We start from the raw sequence: 22,810 nt of genomic DNA on the forward strand, positions 1-22,810 counted from the left end.
TTCTCTCGCTCCCCGCTTCGCGGTTGCAGCCGCCGCCGCTGCCTGGGTTAGACCACTTGCCGCCTGCCTCCCCGCCGACCCGCGAGGCTCGCAGTCACCCAGAGAATTTTATTTGGGGAGTGGGGCTCCGGCGCTGGGCCGGGCGCACGCAGGCTGGCTGGGGAAAGGTAAGGAAAAGTGGCAAAGCCAACTGGGGGAGTCCCTCCACCTGTCTCTCCACCGAGGCTCAACCCCACAATCTTGGCTTCTTTGGAACTCTAAAGAGACTCACCCGCCCTCGGTGTCATCCCACCTCCGTGCCTCGCTCGCGGGCAGGGGTCGTGGCTCCGCTTCCGCGCGGCTGCCTGCAGACCTGAGGGCGCCCTGGGAGCGCGCGGCAGGTGCATATCCCCGGCAAGTCCGGTGTGGGTCCTCCGTGCTCAGCGGAGGCGCTGCCGGAGCAGCCAGGAGCAGCTCGGGAAACCGGCTGATTCCATCCCAGGGCTGCAGCCCCGCGTGTCCCTCGCTCCTACTCCGCGCACCTCCGTACCTAAGCAGTGTCACCTGCAGACTCAGACAGCAGAGGAGAGTCTTAAGATAACAATGCTGCCCTGCCTGCCTCTCGCTTTCTTTCTTATGCACGTAGCCCGGCAGCCAATAGGACGCAGCACTACATTCCCCGAAGGTGCCCATTGGCTGGGCGGTCGGGCAGGGGCGGGCTGTGAGCCCCACTGGCTATCTCCCTTGGTTAGCTGGCAGGCTAGGGTACCAGCTCTGTTAACCCTCCCAGCCTTGCAGCACGGACTTTCTTTCTCGCCCTCACCCCCCCCACCCCCCCGCCGCTTTTTTTTTTTCTTTCCAGAGAAGAAGGAAGCCTTAGCTAAATTCATGGCTGGGGGTAGGGGTGGGAGGTGGAAACTTGGGAATGTAAAGAAAAAAAAGGCTTAGGAACACGAAGTAGCTGGGGAACTAATTACATTTTATTCTAATCTTCCAGAGTTACAATAATCATTTGTCCCAGCCCATTTTGTTTGCTTGCTTAACTAGAACTCCCAGAGATGGAGACGCATTTGAGCTATTTTCCTTCTAATGTGAGGTTTCATTCGGCTGTTCTGTGCGTTTTAGGCTCCTGAATTACTTAATTAGAAGTGAGCCCCCAAGTGAGGAACAGCACACAACACACACACACACACACACACACACACACACACACACACACACACACACACACACACCAGAGTTACAGGAGAAAGGAAGGCAAAAGACAGCAAGAACTCTGTAACATGGCTGGAGAGAGAGATTTGGTACTACAGGACAAATTAAGAAACATCTACCCCCCTCCCGCCCCGCCCCCCACCCCACACCAGGGCCATGAAGATGAAGGCAGCGGTGGACTTCAGAGGTCTGGGGAAACAGTAAGGGGGGAAAGGTCCCGCTTCCAAAAAAGGGAATTGTTCTGTCTGTGGTGTTTCCCCTCCGTGCATCTCCATTGACTTCAGTGTGTGTCAGGAAGAGGGACTTGGTTTTTAAAGGAAGACTAGGGCTTTCAGAACAGGACCGGCCTTGTTTCTGTGAAGCAGGTGCTGTTGCTGAGCCTGTGAATCAAGAGGGAAGGAGGGAGGGAGGAGGAAAGGAAGGAGGGGAGGAAAAGGGCAAGGGAAGAAAATAGTAACTTTGAATTAAAGAGTGTACGTTGTATTTTTTGTGTGTGTTCCAGAGAAAGTGCAAAACTGAGATATGCCTGGCTAGTGATATACTTACACTAAATTCTGGCAAGAATATGAGAGAGCCACAATTGAAGAAAAATCCAATTCAGTGGAAGGGCTGCGGGTTGAAACTGCTGAAAGAATGTGTAGAGTCACATTAAGGCCTGTGATGGGAGAAATGTGCAGAGGAGAATACACAACCTGAAAGGGACAGAAGTAACTCAATTCAGTTTCATTGCATGGAGAGCAACATCAGAGACTATTTTGCATAAAACTATAATAAGTAAATAAATAATGAATGTCAATGTGATATACAGCTGTAATAGCTAAATGATGTCAGGTCAAGATGTTCTCAATGAACAAAAATATTAGAAATAGCATCTCATTACATCCTCTCATTCCTCCCTATCCCTGATTTTCATCTATATTTTCTCTTCTGACATACTTCTTCACTGTACACTGCCTAAACTTCATAACATGCCACAGCCCAGTTCCTTCTCTGGGATAAGATACTCAAATATACTAGTGAGAGTCTAAATCTATGGCTGACCAATTGCTGTGTTATCCTCTTCCGTGATAAGACACTGAGTCTTTGAGTACTTGTAAAATAATGAATGAATGGTGAATAAATGGAGGAGGTGACTGAACAAATGATTTCCAGTTTGAATTAAAAGGAAATTAAAACATTTCTATTGCAGAAGCAGAGATGGGGTGGAGTTGGCAGGCATGCAAACTATTAGAGGGGGAAAAACCTACTTGTGTATTCCTCCATGGTGGGCTAAAGTGTGCAATACACTTTTATAAGGTGATGCACAAATTTTAAAATTCCACAAATGCATATTTGAGCTCATATATACATTCACATAATAACCCTTATCCACATCATGTTCAGCACCCAAAAAGCATATTTTCTGGAGCTTCTCAGTTAAAGTTCCTCCACCCTCAGAAAGAATACTATTCTGATTTCTGTCCTGGAAGATGAACACTACATGCTTTCAAGTTTTGTAAATATAGTTTCTTGCAGCATATGATCTTCTGTGTCTTGTTTCTTTACTCATCATCATGTCTGGCACACTCATCTATGCATGTGCACTTTGTAAATTGCTGTGTAGTATTTCAGTGCTTGACAACATGGAATTTCCATTCTTCTACTGATGAATATTTGGCTTGCTTGCATTTTTGTGTATTATTATAATTAAGCCTGGTAGGAATGGCCTTATCCTTTAGTATGTATATGCATCCATTTTCCTAGGCAAATCATGCAATTTGCTTTTGCTACTACATCTTGTGGCTATGATATTAACATCTACTTTCCATTTGAAATAGTTGATAAAGATGATAATGGTGCAGATTATCTCCCTTGAACACCAAGTAAGTATCTAAAATGTGCAGATTTTTTATACTGAAAATCTTATTTCTTCCTTGTAGCCATCTACAGATTACCCACTTTTAGTTCCACTTTGTAGATAAAATTATTGAGTGGAAAATACTTCATGTAGGAATAGTTTTTGCTTTTCTATGTATGAACATGTGTGTGTATATGAGTAAGTACTTAGTGCATAGAGCTATGAAGAAAGGAAGGGATAGATGTTCTTACTACCAAGGAGAAGATGGACCTTCATCTGAAGAAATGAGATAGGCTGAAGAGCAAAGAATGTTATCCTCCAGGTAAACAGAGAGGTGTGGGAGGAGTGAAAATATGGCATGAGCTTTAATTTGATGTGTGTAAGGAGTTAAGGAGCGGGTATGGGCAGTGATCATCCCATATAAAGAAATAAATACTACATATCTGGAAATATTTAACTGCTCAAACCATGATGTTTGTACTTTATCTTTTCGTAAAAGGAAAAGCAGAACACTGTGATGAGAGCAAGACTTCACAAAGACCTGCTTAGTACCTATGTACAGAATTGGTTGGTAGCAAGAAAATTAACCAGAAGCTATTTGTGAGAGTCAAAGAAAGAGGCTACTAGCACTTAGATATGAGAAGTTAGATTCCAGATGAAAAGTCAGTAGTGGAGACAACATAACTTGTTATTTCAAGTGTTGCAAGGAATAAAATGGTTGCATATCTTACACGTTACCTGTAAGATGAACAGAGATGTTTTTAAGCATTTTGTTGATGGGAAGGATAAGAATGGTCCAAGCACCAAATAGGAAAATTATGAAGATACGACTTAAATCCATGTCATTTTTCACATGTTGTCTTGGATAAAAGTAGTGATTGATATGGACACACATAAAGCATCACCCATTACAGTAGGTTATCTGTGAATTCAATCTCTACTCTCATCTGCCTTTCTTTATTTTATTTATTTATTTATTTATTTTTGCCAGGCTTGGACTCAGGGCCTGAGCACTGTCTTTGGTTTCTTTTTGCTCAAGTCTAGCACTCTGCCACTTGAGCCACAGCGCCACTTCTGGTCATTTTCTATATATGTGGTGCTGGGGAATAGAACCCAGGGCTTCATGTATACAAGGCAAGCACTCTTGCCACTAGGCCATATTCCCGGCCTGCCTTTAATTCTTTACAAAAAGGAGAACACATGATATTATATCCACTGGAATGCCACTTGGTAATATACTTTTGCTTAATGCTAAGATGTCAGGTTTGAAAATGAAACTTACATTGCAGAAACCAGTTGCCCTGGGAGTGGGGGAAGATACTGCCTTTTATTTCCACAGCTTCTTTTCCCTGACTCTTTCAAAGGTTATAAAGGCATCAAAAATCAATTTTTAACATTTCAAATATGTATTTTGAGAAGACAACTATCTATCTATCTGTCTATCTATCTATCTGTATGTATGTATATATGACATCTGTAATCCTAGCTACTCAGGACACTGAGATCTGAGGATAATGGTTGAGAGCCAGCCCTGGCAAGAGAGTTACAGTGAGACTCTTATCTCCAATTAACTACTAAAAATGCCAAATGTGGAGCTATGGCTCAAGTGCTAGAGCACTAGCATTGAAAAAAAGTAAACCCTAAAACAAAAACAAACAAAAACCAAAAAAACTCTGAGACAGTGGCCAGACACTGAGTTCAAGCCCCAGCCAAGACCAGCACAAGAAGAAGAAGGTGGGGGAGGAAGGGGAGGGGAGGAGAAGGAGGAAGAAGAAGAGGAAGAGGAGGAAGAGGAGAGGAGGAGGGAAGGAGTAGGAGTAGGAGGAGGAGGAGGAGGAGGGGTGAGGAGGAGGAGCAGGAAGAGGAGGAGGAGATGGCCAACTATGTATTAACTTCACTTGTTAGAAATTAGAAGGAAATATTTCAACACAATAGCAGGTTACATGCTGCACTAAAACAGGAGGACTAATTTTCTACCCATATTTACATTAATGCCAGGATATGCCGGGTGTTCATTTGCTTGCTAATGGATTTCTGTGATGTGCTGTATCTTGTTATGGTCTTAGCTCCATATTGTGTTAGTAGATTAATCTCACAAAACTTCTCATTATTTCACTGGCTTCAGTTTCCTCATCTGCTTAGTAAACAATTGGAGAAACAGAGATTCTAGTTCTAGATGTTTCATGTAATTTCTCACATTGTAGGACTAAGTGTGTTTTCCTGCCATTATTTTAATTAACCAATGACCTTGACAATTTTCAATGACAATCCTGCCTACCTATGTTTAATATATTTTAACACTAGTAAGAGTAAAGGTATCACAAAGTCTTTACATGCTTCAGTAACTCTTAGGACAACACTAATATGAGTATGAATTTTCAAAAATGCCATTAGCAACTATATTTCTTAAATTTTTTGCAGTAGCCTATAATGCTATATGGTAATATGTGTTTGGTGAATTCTGGGATGTCAGGTTTAAACAGTAAACTTACTTTAAAGTGTTTTTTTGTTTCTTTTTGGTGATAAATATTTTGGTCCTTTGGTGATAAGCAAATATTGTGACCTTTAATACACTGATTGAATGAGATTGAACTATTCAACTAAATTAATCTAGTTGAATATATAGCACAGTTTTCTTTTGTCTTTCAAAGGATACACATTTGCATATGTCTGTAAATTTACCCTGGTAGATTGAGACTACAGTTCTTTCCATGGTTGAAGTCCTCCTTGAGATGGGAGGTGAATTAAATTTCTAGAATGGAAACTTAGTTGAGCACAGTCTTAAAACACACAGCGTTTAAATTAACATTGAATAAAACGTGTTGGAGTGTCACACTTTTGAAATAAGTTATTGGTTATCATGTGAGAGAAAGTTCAGTTAAATATCAGATTTCAGCATTTCCCAAATGTCACCCTCTACCGCTGTTTATTACACACTGCTATCATCTTTAAATGGCAAGAATACCTGGTATCGATGGGAACAGATCTTGCTAGGATTTGAGGTGGTGGCAGTGGTCTTCAGAATATTTAGGCAAAGGACTACATATCTGCTTGTTATCTTGACTGAGGTTTATCCCAGCTCACATTGAAGGATATTTTTACTTATTATTTTCCCACTTGCTAGGGGTAGTTACAAACTATACTTTTTCTCACATTTTCTCCCAGTTCTGTTTACTTGCTGGGTTTTCTAAAATTAAAGGCTCAACTTTTCTTTGAACTAAGCTTACTTTTTCTGTCAATTTCATAGCACTCTATATATTCCCCAAAATAGTCTTTTTATTGGCTGGTGTAGATAACACTTATGACAGAAATGAAAAGGCAAAAAGTTGCAAGTAAAATACTTTGTGTTTTTTTCTAATTTCCCGTGCACATCTAGTCAACTCTCTGTATCCAAAGAACAAATATTTTCTTTCAATATTCTACAAAGCCAATGCTGAGTAAAAAGTGCACAACTGTGCATTTACTTCAGCAACCAATTTATTCAACAGAGAAATCCAACTGAGTCATGGGTTTAAATAATAATAATAATAATGAAAAGAGTACTAGGGCAAGCGATATTCACAAAAAAAAGAAATCAAATCTCTCAAGGAATTTTTATCTAGAACCCCATACCCATACCCATACACACACACACACACACACACACACACACACACACACACACACACGCTCTGAGGAAGAGCCCTTCAAGTGTGTGTCTGCGGATGCCTTTCCCAAGCCCTGTGCCACAGCATGCGACATTACAAAAACGAAATTTTAAGCATGCAGTGCAGGTAATTAATAGCCAAGAGCGTGGCTCCTACAGGAGGATTCAAAGCTGGAGGGATACCCGCAGCCAGCTGGGGGCTGACCTGATACCCGAGAATCCTCAGCTCCCTTCCTCTTGCCTCCCAACGTCCTTCCTTCCCTTTTTCACCCTCCTTCCCCCCCCCCCCTCCTATTTCCCTTCCCTAGATAAGCAGCTCAAGGAAACAAAGAATCTGGGATCTCCAGACACCAACGCTGGAAGCAAGCACTGGGCAAGCAGCATCCTTTTCCGGGGACCAGGGCTCTCAGCTCTCCATCCCCTCCCCAACCTCCCCCGCCTCCTGCGCTCTCTCGCTGCGCCCTCCCCACTAGCTTCCTCCCCCACCATCGCAGCGCTGGGAGGAAGGCGGCCGGGGCTCAAGATGGCTTTAGCCGGGCTCTGCGCCCTATTCGCCTGCTGCTGGGGGCCGGCCGTGGTGCTGGCCACGGCCGCCGGCGACGTGGATCCCTCCAAAGAGCTGGAGTGCAAGCTCAAAAGCATCACGGTGTCGGCGCTGCCCTTCCTGCGTGAGAACGACCTGAGCATCATGCACAGCCCCTCGGCCTCCGAGCCCAAGCTCCTCTTCTCCGTGCGCAATGACTTCCCGGGAGAAATGGTCGTAGTGGACGATCTGGAGAATACAGAGCTGCCCTACTTCGTGCTGGGTGAGTCCTGGGGGAGGTCGGAATGGCCCAAGGCGCTGGACTGGAGCCCCCGCCCCTCCCCCACTCGGGCTCGCTCCACACACCCACTGGCCGCCGCCGACCACCTCCCCTCCCCCACTCCCACCTCCGTGGATCCGCCCCATTCCCGGACTATTCTCCACACCCACTTGCAGGCAGTGCACTAGACTTCTCTCCCAAATCTAAACCTGGATGCTGGGCCCTCTCTGCCTCTCCTCAGCCACTCTGCCACCAAAGGAACAGGTTGCATGAGTCTCCCAGAAATCCTTGTCCTCCTCTTCGTTTCCCAGCTTTAATTCAGGAGACAACCTCCACGCACTTGTCTGTCACCTTTCCTTGGTTCCCAGGCCACATGCTTTTACTCCTCGGACACCCTACGTGCCCACAGTCATTCCCAAAGGCTTTAGAGACAGGTATTCTGTCATCACCTTGCTAGGCATGTGCAGGCCCAACTGCACTGGCTGGATCTCTAGTCTCCACTCTTTGGGAGCTCTTGATCTGTCACTGGGTTTTTGACACTTTCCTTTCCCAAACACTCAAGTTTCTTACAGACCTTGGAGTTTATTATGTGGAAGTTGTACCTCTATGTATAAGTCTCATCTCCATGTTCAGCCACCTCTACATCTTGTCACATTACAGATTCTTGTACAAGGATATTACCTAACTCTGGTCTGTTAATATAGGTCTCTTTGTTTCCAGAGCTATCTTAGAAAGGCATGCACACAGAATGACCACCCTGGGCAAGAGGCTTTTCATTCTTTTGTTTATTTACATCTCTCCTTTTTTGCTGATTTTCTTAGGCTCTACAAAATTCCTTCAAGTATTGGAACCCTTACATCACTTCGAATTACCTCTCTTTTCATAACCAAGTCCTAAAGATATTATGGACCTGCTATAGCATCTTGCAAAGCACCACAGGTACAAAGCACCACTTCTCCACGTGCATTTGTACCTCTTCTCTTGTTGTGCACTTCTACTATGCAATCCATTTCCTTATTGTCCTTAGGAGAGGATGGAAAGGTAATCACCATGCAGCTTCTTGATTCAAGCAACAAAAAATGACATCTTATGTCTACTTATTACCTCACCAACTTCAGCTCACTTTGAAGGAACATGGCTTCCTGATGGTCATTTGTAGGTTAGAGCTACGTGTTGAATTTTAACATCTCTCTTTTTCTTCCTTCACAAAGATACATCTTCATATTGAAAACCTTAGTCAGCAGGGGAGTAAACTCTCACTTCCCAACCCTCAATGGGAAAGCAATTTCTAAATCTATCTGGGCTTGTGAAAAGTTGCCTCATAGTTCACCTCAAGTGAGCCCATGCAAACCAACCTACATTCTTGATGGGATTATTTGTTTTTGCATGAAAAAATATCAGTACCATCAGTAAAACAGGGGGTTGGCTAGGATTACTACCCATTACAAGGTGTAATTGCTGGGCATTCAATGGATGCAAAGTTTGTGTTGAAGTCATGCTGAGTGCAAATATAATTTGTGCGTTATACCATATTAGATGGAGTATAGAGGATATGCATTTCTAAAAGTACTGTTTTTGTGTTCTGCATGAAGTGTTTCCTGTGTATGAAGTAGGACGTGTGGAGGTAAACAAAAGAGGTTGCCCAGAAATTATTCAAAGTTCTACTTTCTTTTCCCCGGTCCCAAAGCCAGTCCTTAGACTGTGACATGCCTCCTCGTGTCTGATATAGACAACAAACGCACAGACATTAAAGAATGGGTGTTCTGCCTCTCTATACAAAGCTACCCATTGCAGCACCCTGTTGTGGTTGCTATAGTAACCTGCTGCAACTTGGCATTTAGGCATTGGCACAGGCCCACTTTCACTTTCAGGGCCAGATGCACTTTTTAAATGCATTGATTGTCCTCTCCCAGTCAACAAGATGTAGTCTGGCTGAGCCACGTGCTGGTGCCTCATCCTCCAGGTCTAGATTTCCCAAGGGAAGCAGGAATGAATATGAAATCTCAGGTTGGTTGGTGGAACCACCCTGAGCAGAAAAGGAAAGGAGTCCATGTTCATTGAGGACAGACTCAAAGATCTTTCTCTACATGTTAACTTTTGTTAACTGGAACCCAGGTTTCTAATCTATCCTCTGGAGGAATCTGAGTCAATGAATGTTGGGAATTCATGTACTTCTTAGCTCACTTAAACACTATTAGGACACAGAAGATTAAAAAAAAATCTCCTCAGAAACACAAGGGTATCTGTGAGATTGTAGTAACACACGGTTGTGTGTTTGGATAATAACAAATACATGAGGATTCAAGAATGAAATGGTTCCATAGAAGTAGATTCATGGAAGATGTTGCTTGACCAAGGCCTTGACAAATCAGGTGCTATCATCTATTTGGGTGGGAAAAGCAAATAAACAAACCCTACTAAAACAAGTTGTGGCTTCCTTTTGCTTAAGGAGCAAGTTTTCTCTTTTCAAACAAGAGGTTTTTTTCAAAGTTTAACAGTGGCTGACTTTCCAAGTTTCTCCCCCATCTCTTCCATGGGTTTTGGATGCTTTCAAGACTTTTCACATGCTATTCTATCTGCCTTACAGGTTCTTTGTCGCTCCCTTACCAAGCAGTCATCCAAATCCTACCCATGTCCCCTCTCTGTAAAGCCTTTCACATACCTGACAAAGGCAGTGTTAGCCCAATGCCCTTTCATGTTCTTTGCATAGATTTGGAAGACAAAAGAAAGACATGAATGAAATTTAAGGTAGAATTGATTTGGCTTATTTTCAGAGAAGAAAAGATATTTGAAGTCACAAGGAAAAGACTAGCAAAGGATGGTGATGGTAGTGAACAGGGACGTGAGAATGGCATGCGCACATGGGCATAATGTGAAGAGTAGCTTGACTAGACTTATGTTATAATAGTGAGGGCCATGAATGGTTCTGGGAGGTGGGGCATGGTTCTCCACATGAACACCAGGCAGGGAGGGCTGACTTGGAGAGTGGTGGAGCTTGGTTCCAGATACCTAAGCCACTGGTGTTGTCACTCTTGCTTATGGGATAATCCCACAGCATGCCACTCTTTCCACTGATACTTATTATATAGTGGCTGGACCTTTTTTATGGTACATTTCTAGTAGCTTCAAGACAGATAATCTAAACCTCTGCTTTCAGATGTGTTGTAAAATTCTCCGGAGTTTTGGAATATAGCAGTAATTTATAATTTAAAATACTTGGATACATATGCTTTAATATTCTATCAGGAGAATTTAAAGGCTTTGAAGTTCACCAACTAAAATTTCATATCATAGTTATTTTTAAACAGTAGACATCCTTGATTTTGGAGGCAGATTTGATTTTTGAGAGAGTTAACTTGAAGTGTGACCTCCAGGTTTTCTGTACTATGAACAAGATACACTTATTAGTCTCATTACTGTTTGAAGAAGATGCCTTGCTGTTATAGACCCAAGTATTGAGCTTTTGCATGTGTAAAGCTGAGTGAAGAAAGCTATTGTCCTTGTCCCTTGGAATTTCTCTTTACTGTCATGGCTTTTGATTGAAGCAAGTATACCTGAAGGTAAATCAATCAATCCTTAGAGATGTAGCAGGTTTCCACGTGAAAGGTACTGTTTAAAGTGTTTGAAGCAGTTCAGTGTGGTGGTTAAAAGAACAAGCTATGAAGATAGATCTGGTGTCAACCTCTGGCTTGCCACCTGTTCCAACAGTGCAGAAAAGTGAGGAAAAGGGAGAGGAAATGAATTACTCAAGGTCCCCTACCTCACATTTCATGGATCCATCAGGTCAATAGGATGTTTAGGATTTTCTCTTAGTTACTATTTTCCATGCCTATCCCCTCCCCCAAATTTGTTGCTTTTGTAGGTAGATAAAAGAAGCCCTGAAATGGCTGGGATGAGGAAAGCAGACTCATTTTGTATAGATGAATCTTTTATGATTTCTATGCAAATGCCTCTTGAATATCCTTGTGAATATCATTGAGTGATCTCAATAAGCCTGAACACAGAAGGTAAACCTACATCAAGAAATATTTAAGCATTTGTCTAAGAAGAATTTGAGAATCCTTATTTTACTCATGGTTTCCAAGTCTGGGTAGTTATTTTTCCTTCTTAGCATGTTATGGAATCCACAGACATGATAAATAAGTAGGATTGGTGGGGGCAGGGGGTGTGGGGTGAAAATCATATGCTTAATGCTCTTCTGAGAAAGGCTTCATAAAACTGCAAATTGAGAATAGCAGATGGATGGGGTCAAGGAGCCATAGAGAAGCTACTGTGGGATTAACTCCTTATGAGGCCTTGGATCTTTGCATAGTAGATGGTTTGCATGTAAAATCCAGTGTCAGAGCTATGATAAGTGAACAGCTTGAGTAGCAGTTACTGGACTTTTTAATTGGCTTCAGTGTTATATTGAGCATAATTTTTATTTATAGGTAAGCTTTGGACTACCAGGAAGCAATTAAAATATGTATTATTAACTTAGTACACCTCTGCAATATCCCCATTTGAGAATAAACTTTAACATTACTTCTTATCCTTCTTTTGCTCTCTGCAGTGAACTGGAGAACAAATGTGTTTATTGGCAGCTCCATTTGAGTAGGGTATGAATGGTAGCAATTTCAAGGTAGGGTCTTCAGCACTTATATAACTTGTACTAACAGAATAGAGTAATTTATGGCATTGAGGTGGTTATTATTTGCTGTTTCTCCACAGAAATGTAGATTTTTACATCAAAGGAATTTTGAATGCAGGAGTGATGAATTTTACAACACTTCAAATGTTCTTCTAGATATGCTGATGTAGTTTGAATTTAAGGCATTGCAGTTTTTGAAGGAAAAATAAAGTGCACACTTAATTATTCCCCTTTGGAGGTGAGATTGAGATCTAGTTTTTATAAAACAAGGAACACATATTCCTTCCTTCCTTTCTTTCTTTCTTCCTTCCTTCCTTCTTTCTTTCCTCCTTTCCATCTTCCTTTCCTTCCTCTTTTCCTTCCCTCCTTCCTTTCTTCCTTATTTTAGAGTATAATTAAACATAAAAATTTCTCTGATTAAGGACAGTTTACAGAACAGAAATTGGCCTCTTTCTGCAAACACACCAAGTCTTTATATCTGCACTTCTACACCAAGTTCAAATATATGTGCACACTGGAGATCAAGCTCTATTTTGAGCAAGCTAATCTTCCAGAACAAGTTAGCTCATGGTTCTATTTCTACTACCATTTGGCATCCATCTCCATTTAATATTAACTATAAATATGAACTAGTTAATATTTAGCTTTAAAATCACACACACACACACACACACACACACACACACACACACACACACACTTTAAAACTTTGAGAAAAGCACTCTAAACTCTAAGTAACCCCATGGATCTCAAGGGAGTTTTGAAGAAACAAACTTCAGAAAACCAAAGTTGTTGCTGATGGTAATTTATACTGATATGACAACTTTTGTTAAAGTTCAAACTGTACATGCCTTATGACACCCCAAAATTTCCCTCTGGCCATTGATAAGCCTAACTGTACACTCAAGAAAGAGTGGGGGTGTAGTTCACTGGTAGAACATTTGTCTAGTATGTGTACAGATCTCACTTCAATTCCCAGCACTGCAAGGGAAAAAAGAAAGCAATAATATTTGAGACTATTTACAACAGCACTATTGGTATTAGCAAAATCTATAAACAACCATTAATGGGATACTAGAAGTAACTAAGGTGCTACAAATCCATCCAATGGAATGTTTTTTAATCATGAGAATAAATGGGTTACAACTATTCTTACCAATACAGGTACAACTCACAAAGGCAATGGTCAGTGAAAGTAAGAAACTAGCTGAGAAATGCCTGAAGTACAATTTCATTTTTGTCAATTCAAAACAATGTATTGTGTTAATGATATGTACTGGTGTGGTAAAATGCTTATGAAAAGAATGAAAGCAAAAGACAAAGTATGAGGACAAGAATTGCCTCTGAAGAAAAAAGAAAGGTAACGTGAGAGAGAAGGAAAGAAAGGAGACTTCAAAGATTCTGATAGTCATTTGTTTTTCCTTAAAATAAGCTTCCTTGTTTAGGACAATTTCAGAAGTATGGAAAAAATTGTGATTATAGTACAGAGAATTCCCATCAATCTTACAATCTGATTCTCCCCTGTTTCACATCTTACATTGCTATGGTAAGTTCCTTATAAGTGTAGAACAATTGTTGGTACATTATTAACAACAAATAACCACACTTCAATTAGATTTCCTTATTTTTTAACCTATTACCCTCTGTTTGAGAATCCTATACAGGATAGCCCCATCACATTAAGTCATCATGTCTCTATTGACTTTCCTTGGTCAGGACAGGTTGATGACCTTGATACTTTTAAGACTACTGGTCAAATGTTTCATAAGAGGTCCCTGCATGGGGATTTATCTGATGGGTTTTTTTTTTTCTTGAGGAAGATCTAAGGGTTGTTTTTTTATTTTCTTGACAAGATCTAAGGTTTACAGGAAGAAACAGACTGTAATTTTTTATATCATATCAAGAGTATATTTTATCAACATGACTGATCAGAGTTGCTGTTGACCTTGATTACCTGGCTGCGGTAAGGTTTGTCAGTTTTCTCCACTCTGAAATTATCCCTTTTTCCCTTCCTGTACTTGACTGTGCACTGACCATATTACAGGAATGGAGAGTTGTGGTCTACGTTTTTGTAGAATGAGGATCTATGTCAATTGTTTTGAATGATTCTATAAAGAGAGAATGTTAATTTATTCATTTTATCATTTATTCATATCAAATGGACTCATGAATATTTATTTTCTTCTTTGTATTTTCATTCAATACTTCTTTATGGATTTTATTGCTCCAAATTGTTTATATCAGCTTTGGCTAATGGGGACTCTTTCAGCTTGCTACTATATATCTTCGGCGTACACTTGTCAATGTGCAGTTTTTATTTTGTTTTCAAAACTTTCTGTTATTATAATCTCCTCCTAGTTTGTCTTGTACATTGTCTGTTCCTTCCTAGCTGGTATCCAAGGACCTGAACTCTTTTTATTGGAAAGTATTAGAATCCAAGGTCTATCTTTATATAAATACATTGTGTATTATGACTTCATTATCCCACATTCCTCTTCTCTAATCACCTGCCCTCCTCCCCTAACCCTTAGACCCCTAGATATGTTTCAGCTTCCTAGTATTTATTTTGTGAATATGATTGTTAATTGTGCAAGGGGATTGTAACTATAGAAATCTAACCTTTTGTATCCCATACTTTAGTCAGCTTGGTCCTGTATATGTGCATTTGGCCCAATAAGTGTTTTTATAAATGTTTGTATTTCAGATGTAACTTTTACATAGGACAGAAAACATGCACCCTTTGTCTGTCTGAATCTGATTTATTTCACTCATTGTAGTTTTCTCCCAGGTCAGTCTAGTTCCTTCCAAAGACACAATATCATTCTTCCTGATGGATGAGTAAAATCGAGGGATGAATAAAGTTGGGATAGTTGGGGCAGGGGGAATAATGAAAAGGGAGACACTGTTTAAGATGTGTGTACACAAAAATTAACACGAGACATAAACCCCTTTGCATAACTACTTAAAGAAGATTCCACACTTATGCACAGTCAAGGAAACAACTTGACAGTCCAGAAGTCTTTAAGAAAATATGTTTATTGCAACATGAATCCTTAAGAAATTCCCAAAAGCTCAGGCTCCTTTCTATCAGTTCGCACAAAGTGTGTTTCTCTGGGAGAGGCAACTGTACTTCAGCTGAGCCCAGGCACCTTTCTCCTTGGTTTTCTTCATTTTTCTGATCATTGACCTTCACATGTTTCTGAAACTACTTGATCTCTTAGAGGGCCTGATATGCTCAATATCCACATTCGTTTTTTTGTCAAGAATTGTGCCTTCAGCTTACTTGTTAGCAGCAATGCCTACAGCATTCTGGGTAACATTGTAGACTCTTCAGTTTTGCCATGGTAACATTTGTGGGCCATTACTTTCTAAACAGTACTCATTCCTTTGATATCTACAAAATTACCTTACTGTAAATTCACATATATGAGGCTACAGGAAGAGCTTCATGATTTCTAAAAGGCCTAAAGAATATCTATTGGTTACCATTCCTCTTTCTGCTTCTGTTTGTCACTTTGGTAATAGTGGATATCTTCTTGTAGGTTTATCTTTGTTTGTTTGTTTGCTTTATTACCTTTTCTCTTTTGTGAATTCAATGCACACAATTGAGTCAATCGCATTTCTCAATTCACAGCATTGTGAATTTTATCAAACATCTGTGAAAGCCTTCTTTTTCCAGTGATTATTAGCTTGTATGTTTCCATTGTATATCCTTATTTACATATCTTACCTGCCCTTTGCTACAGAAAAACATTCTAGTTTACTTAACATTTATTTTCTTGCAAATGTGTAGAGTTGTTTCATGTTGACATATTTTTATATTTGATCTTAGCCAAATGCCAAGAAATGATCACATAATATTTTTACTTTAAAAAATTTTTCTTTTAACTGATCAATAAAAACAAAATTATACATGTTAATGATACACAAGTATAGATACACTATATCACCTTTAATTTTTGATGAAGTAAATTCATTTTCACATTTTTGTTAGTATCAATTTTTTTGTTGTTCTTTATATATTTGTTTTGTTTTTGTACCTGTACTGGGGGTTGAACTTAGGGCCTCAATCTCTTGCTTGGCTGTTTTGCTTAACTTTGACATTCTAGTACTTGAGCCACACCCATACTTCTACCTTTTTTTTTTTTTTGTTAATAAGTCCAAAGCATGTCTCCCCCCTTTATTGTCAAAGTGAAATATAGAGGGGTTACAGTTTCATATGTAAGGCAGTGAGTACATTCCTTGTTCAACTTGTTACCTCCTCCCTTATCCCTCCGCCCCCCACCTCCTCTCTCCCCCAACCCTCTCTCTCCCATGAGTTATACAGTTGATTTACACCAAATTGTTTTGTAAGTGTTGCTTTTGGTATCCTTTGTCTCTCGATTTTGATATTACCTTTCCCTTCCCTAATTCTAATACTTGCATATACAGTATCCAGAGTGCTCTGATGAGATATAGTGATAGCAGGGGTACAACCACAGGAAGGGAATACAAGAGCTTTTTGCTAGTTATCTGGATATGAGTCTCAAGAATTTGTTGGCTGGTTTGAACCATTATCCTCAAATCTTGGCCTCTTGAGTAGCTAGAATTATAGGCATAAGCAACCACCAGTTTTGGCATCCATTTGTTTTAATTTAAATAAATGATGATGTGATATGACATTCTGATTCTTTTTTGGTTCAACACTGTATTTTAAAGAGCTACTCATGTTACTATGCATGAATATAACCATGAACTGCTCAATAGAGCCTTCTTCCATGGTGATACTGTTCAATATGTGCCTTATATAATATGGCAGTTCCTAGTCATATGTGGCTCTTAAGCAACACTTACTACAACAGAGAAATGTATTTTTACTTTTAAAATTTGATTTGATAACTCATTAAAATGAACTTCATGTGACTAGATAGTCCCATATTGAACAGTGCTTATACAGAACAGCATCATTGTATCATTGCAGATTTATTTGTCTAGTCCACTGATTCTGACTGTTCCACAATTTTTACCAGCCTTAAGTAAGGTTACACAGCTAGTTTGCCTTCTGCTGCCCATCACTAGAAATAGTCTTGATATTATTGCCTTGCATACATTTCCTTAAGGACTTAGGCAGACATTTCTCTGAGATATATAGCAGGAGTAGAGTTTCTGGTTCATAAAGATTATGAACACCTAATTTGTCCAAATACTGCCAGATTGTGCTCAAATGGCTTTCCTAACCTAGTCTGTGCTCTCATCAGCAATATAGGAATGTTCCCATATTCCCATGTTCTCCATCAGCTCTTGGCATTATGTGGTTTTCAAGTATTTGTCAGTTCACTAAGAGCCCAGTAAAATTATTTTACTGTTGCCAGAATCAAGGCGTGAACTTGCCATTCTACCTATCTCTACAGAATTCCTTTCCTAGGGAAATCCATGCACTGTAAACCTCCTGTGGCCATTACTGTTGCTTTGGATTATCCATTCTCTCTGGATATCAAATAAAAATTCTGAGAATTAAACTGGTCTCTTACTCATTTACTCCATCATTATCCATTCTAGGCCTTTACTTTTTTCCTGTTTTCTGTGTGGCTGTGGTGATGAATATCAATTGTCAGCTTGATTAGATTGAGAGATATCTATGAGATCAATAAAGCATATCTCCTAGTACATCTGTAAGCATGTTCCAAGAGATGATTAGAACATTATTAGATGATTAGATAAGACTTCTGACCTAATGAATGGTTTAACTCATTGACAAGTTTAAATTTTCAATAGACTGCTGGGAGGTGATAGACTTGTGGGAGGTGGGGCTTGCTGGATTACTGGGGACATGCCTTTGAATGGTCTATCACAGACTTAGCCCTTTCCTATCACTCTTCTTTGGTACCTGGATGCTATGGGCAGCTTTCTTCAGCCATACCATTCCACCCCATTTCTGCCTTGTTACAGGCCTCAAAGTAATGAAGCAAACCAACTATGGGCTGAAATCCCATAAGCCAAAAGTGTATCCTTTCTCTAAGTTGTTTTTCTCTGGTATTTGTTACAGTAACAAAATGTGTGATCAATGCAGTGGTCTTTTTCAGTCTATCACCAATCCATGCAATGTCCAAGGGTGAGATGACTCCCCTATTCCCTTTGCCCTGTTTCTCAAACTTTCCCTAATCACACAGGGTGGGTGGCCATTTCCGTTTCTTCTGCTGCCTTATACCATGTGTTCTTTGCCTTAGGATCATGTATGAGTGCCAGGGCCATTGAGTATAAAATACCAGGTGAGACCATTACTTCTAAAATCAGAATTCTAATAGGTCATAGTTTATAGGAAAGAGATTTAATTTTTTTAACAAAAAGACCTCTCAGAAATGAGAGTCAGATATGTTGATGCACACCTGTAATTCCAGTACATGGGAATCTAAGACAGGAGGATTGAAAGTTCAAGACCATCTACAGAGCCTAGACTAAGTAACAGTACTCTGTCTCAAGAGAGGGAGGGAGGAAGGAAATGATACTTAAAAAAACAAAACAAAACTGTAGTCCTTGACATAAGGACTTGTTAAAGACTCATCCTTCATCATGAGTGAAATGGCACTATTTTCCCCCAAATACATAAGGTTTGGAAGTTCACACATTGAACTCTGTCATCTGTTGCCCTTACTAATTGCCTCCATTTATCAGCTTCCAGGCCATTACCAGTATGCTCTGCGCTACCTCTCTGCTTTTCTCTTGGTCCCATCACCTGTCTGAACATAAAGCATGCCATTAACTTTCTAGGCCCAGAGCAACGAATATTTTCTTGAAGGGAAACACTGTAGATGGTTTTTGGCTTTTCAAAGCCATATGGTCTTTGCTATAACTACTCAAAAGATCTTTATCATAGAAAGACATCCGTAGACAATAGGTAAATGAATGACTAGTGGTGTTATTCTACAATTTCATTTACAAAATCAGGCAATTGAGCCACATGCAAACTGTTAGCCAGCCTTTGATGTAGATAGGATATCTAAAATCTTACTTTACTTGACTCCCTCAGCTACATCTTTAAACCTCCATTTTACTTACCCAGGGCCAGTCAGGCACATCTTCCTCAATCTCAAATGTTGTCCTATCCTGGAGTTGACCCTGCTCGCATACAGTTCTTCTTTCTAGCTCTCTCACAGTTTCCCTTTGACTCTGCCTGAATTGGTCCTTGGGAATTCATCATTTCATTGACCCTCATTATTTCCCATGTCTTTTAGAATCCCCTGACATCTCATCTATTTCCTGAACTACATCCCCATCAGATTCTTCAATTTTATTGCTCCTTCTTGTCATTATACAGCCTCTACTAGTCAATTGTCCAGATATGGATCGATTTCCCAAATCTCTTTGATTTATACTTATCCCAGGCTGCATGCTGAGATTTGTGTATAAATGTTCTTGTTTTGGTGGATTTCAGATACTATAATTACCTGAGTCCAAATCTTAGTTTGGTCCTGAAGCTTGCATATTAATTTTTTATTGATCTTGATGAACATCTCCTGGAATTTCCCTAAGTGGTTACTTCAAGCCTTTAGTAAGATAATTAGGGCTCATCTTAATTCCCTTATCTTTGTATTTGCTGTAAGACCTTGCCTTATACTTTATCTTTAAAAATGAGGTTATAGAGCATAAACTACCTCTAATTTCTGAACAACTCTAACCCCAAAATATAAATATTCAGCTTTTGTTCTTACCTTTTAACATCAAATTTCCAAAATTTTCTGAGCATATTCTGAATTTCAGTCATGATCTCTAGCTCTTGGAATTCTGCCTTGCTTGTCTGTCATTTCTCTCTTCTATTTCCTTATTCTTTTCTTTATTTTTTCCTAGGTTCTTCCCTTCAGCCTATAAGTATATGCAGGTCTCTCCCATATTAAAAAACAGAATCCTCAGTGGGTCATTGATGGCTCTTACAATCCTAGCTACTCAGGGGGCTGAGATCTGAGGGTAACGGTGTGAAGCCAGCCTGGGAGGACAGGAAAGTTTGTGAGGCTCTTTTCTCTAAACAGAAAGAAAGAAAGAAAGAAAGAAAGAAAGAAAGAAAGAAAGAAAGAAAGAAAGAAAGAAAGAAAGAAGGAAGGAAGGAAGGAAGGAAGGAAGGAAGGAAGGAAGGAAGGAAGGAAGGAAGGAAGGAAGGAAGGAAAGAAAGAAAGAAAGAAAGAAAGAAAGAAAGAAAGAAAGAAAGAAAGAAAGAAAGAAAGAAGCTTAGGGACAATACCCAAGCCCCAAGTGCAAGTCCCAGGGCTAGTACACACAGTAAAATCCCCGCAAAGAATCCACTTACCAATGTGTGTTCTTGGCTAATACCCTACCAGTTCCCTCTCCCCAATTCACTTAGACTCCTGTTCACTTGTTTGCACTGAGCTGGCCATCAAAATCTGATGCTGAAGTGAAGGACCCTTTCTATCTTCATGTCAGCAGGTACTAGCCACTGTTGCTCTTTCTTGAAGTTGCCTCCTTTTCTTTGGCAATGTACAATTTCCTTATAGATGGGAAGATAACTTGTAAAACTGAAAAAAAAAGTGTGGACAAGACACAAAAATAGTTTTCCTAAAATTAGTTGGTGCCACCCGTAAAGACCTACTTATTTCCCAGCTTCCACAGGAGATCCTGCTGAGAATGCCCAGTGTTCTCCACGAGAAACAGAAGCTACTGTATGTTTTAGTTTCTACTTCTTTAGCACCATTTCGCATTAGCCTCATATTAATTTAGAACTTTTCTGTTTGGCCCTAAGAGAAAAATCAAGTCAAAATGATACTCCTGAGAAAGAAGATTACCAGGCTTAGGTCAATGAAGGTGGTAACAGGCTTATAGTTACCAGGATTCCTACTGAGCATCTCTGAAGTTGTAATAGCATTGAATCCATCTGTGTATGGATTTCATCTTCAGACTGGTAGTAAGGTAGCTGCATCAGCTCCCTACATCACATCAATATGGGGAAATGTTCAGAGAAGCATCAAAAATGCTTCCAAGATTTCTCTTAAGGTGAAGGAGGCTTCCTTCTCCCTGATACTTTTTGGTGTGAATGAGGGGAGAGAGGTTAGGTCTGTCTATCCCTGAACTAATCCCTTTGTCAAGAATTAGCAATCCCTGAAAAGTCATTATTCATTCCTGAAGCTGAGGTCCGACTCACAAGCTTCACCTCAACAGCTCTCTATCTTATGCCTCAGAAGTAAGTGTCCTACCATTGGCATTTGTACATTTTCCTTCTAATTCTTTTCATTCTTACCTATATGTCTTAGGTTCAACCTCTCCAGAAACTTCTGAGGATTCTTTGCCCCTCTTTCTTTATTCTCATAGCACCTGATATACATATCCACACCATGCTTTTAGTTCTAAATTTTGTTCTTCCCTATTTAACTACCCCATTGGCCTTTAAACTACTTATATAGAGAGATAATTTCTTAACTGGACTTGGTGGTGCATATTTGTAATCCTAGCACTTGGGAAGAGGCTCAAGAATCTAGAACAACCTGTGCTATGTAGCAAGTCACTGCCTGAAAAAAGAATAATTGGGGATACAGTTTCTTAATTCTCTCAACATCCTCAACTTTCAGCATGGAAGCACCTCATGCTTGTCATGGAGTGTGTAGTGCCACAATTGGATGCATTGAGCCTCACTAGACTAACCCCAGAGAAGCCTCACATCTAATTCAATGGATGTTAATGTGATCCACTCACCTTACATGGGACTACTAGGCCCTCTCCAGAAGATCTGCAAAGAAAAAACTGTTTTCATCATAATGTTAAGACATCATTGGTCTCATTGGTCTTTTTGTTCCTTTTGCCAATACTGAAATTTGAACATAGGGTCTGAGTGCTGTCCTGTTTGAACTAGCATTCGACCATTTCACCCATACATACCCTTCTGGGTTTCACTGGTTAATTAGAGATAAGAGTCTCATAGGCTTTCCTGCCTAGGCTGGCTTTGAATAGCAGAGTCTCACATCTCAGCCTCCTGAGTAGCTAGGATTACAGGTGTGAGCCACTGATGCCTGACATCTTTGGCCTTTTTTTCATTAGCAGGTATTAATTGTGTAAAACAAAGGTTTTATTATTACATTTACATACATGTAAATAATGTACTTTGATGATAATCATCACTCTATTCTTTCTTATTCCCCTCTCCTCTTTCCATATTCCGTTTTTCACTATCAAGTTCTCTACCTTCAGGACTACTTCCCCCCGTAAATTCTACAGATTAAAAAACAAACAAAACAAAAACCCTTGAGAATCTTATTTCTTGAAGGATTCGCTAGTTCTTCCAATTTCCTTCTTTTCCTTCCTTTTTTCTTTCTTTTATCCTTCCTTCCTTCCTCCCTTCCTTTATTCTTTTTTTCGATTTTTGGTTCACCATGGGTTTGAACTCAACCTGGATATTTTCTCTAAGCTTTTTTGCTCAAAGTTAGCACTCTACTACAGCTCCACTTCTGGTTTCCTAGTGGCTAGTTGGAGATGAGTCTCTAGACTTTCCTGCCTAGGCTGGCTTTGAACAACCATCTTTAGATCTCAGCTTCCTGAGTAGCTAAGATCATAGGCATGAGCCATGAGCCACCAGTGCCCCACTTCCCCCCATTTTCTAGCAAATAAAATAATTTCATTTTCTTTATTGCTGGATCAAACTCTATTGCTTATATTATATACCATATTTTCTTTATGGATTCATTCATTGATAGGCACCTAGGCTGATTGCATAAGTTAGCTAT

The 22,810-nt window shown here is 40.0% G+C and overlaps 1 protein-coding gene across 1 annotated transcript in view; it reads left to right on the top strand.

Annotated features, from left to right (window-relative positions):
- Positions 1-6,974: 6,974 nt before the first annotated feature.
- Astn1 (astrotactin 1) overlaps positions 6,975-22,810 on the top strand; it is a 308,349-nt gene continuing 292,513 nt past the window's right edge. The window contains exon 1 of the mRNA XM_048357089.1: positions 6,975-7,483. Within this exon, the coding sequence (XP_048213046.1) occupies positions 7,201-7,483 (283 nt within the window). The 5' untranslated portion in view covers positions 6,975-7,200. The remainder of the gene's footprint in view (positions 7,484-22,810) is intronic.

The sequence above is a fragment of the Perognathus longimembris genome, chromosome 11 (genome assembly GCF_023159225.1).
Source record: "Perognathus longimembris pacificus isolate PPM17 chromosome 11, ASM2315922v1, whole genome shotgun sequence".
NCBI classification, from domain to species: Eukaryota; Metazoa; Chordata; class Mammalia; order Rodentia; family Heteromyidae; genus Perognathus; species Perognathus longimembris.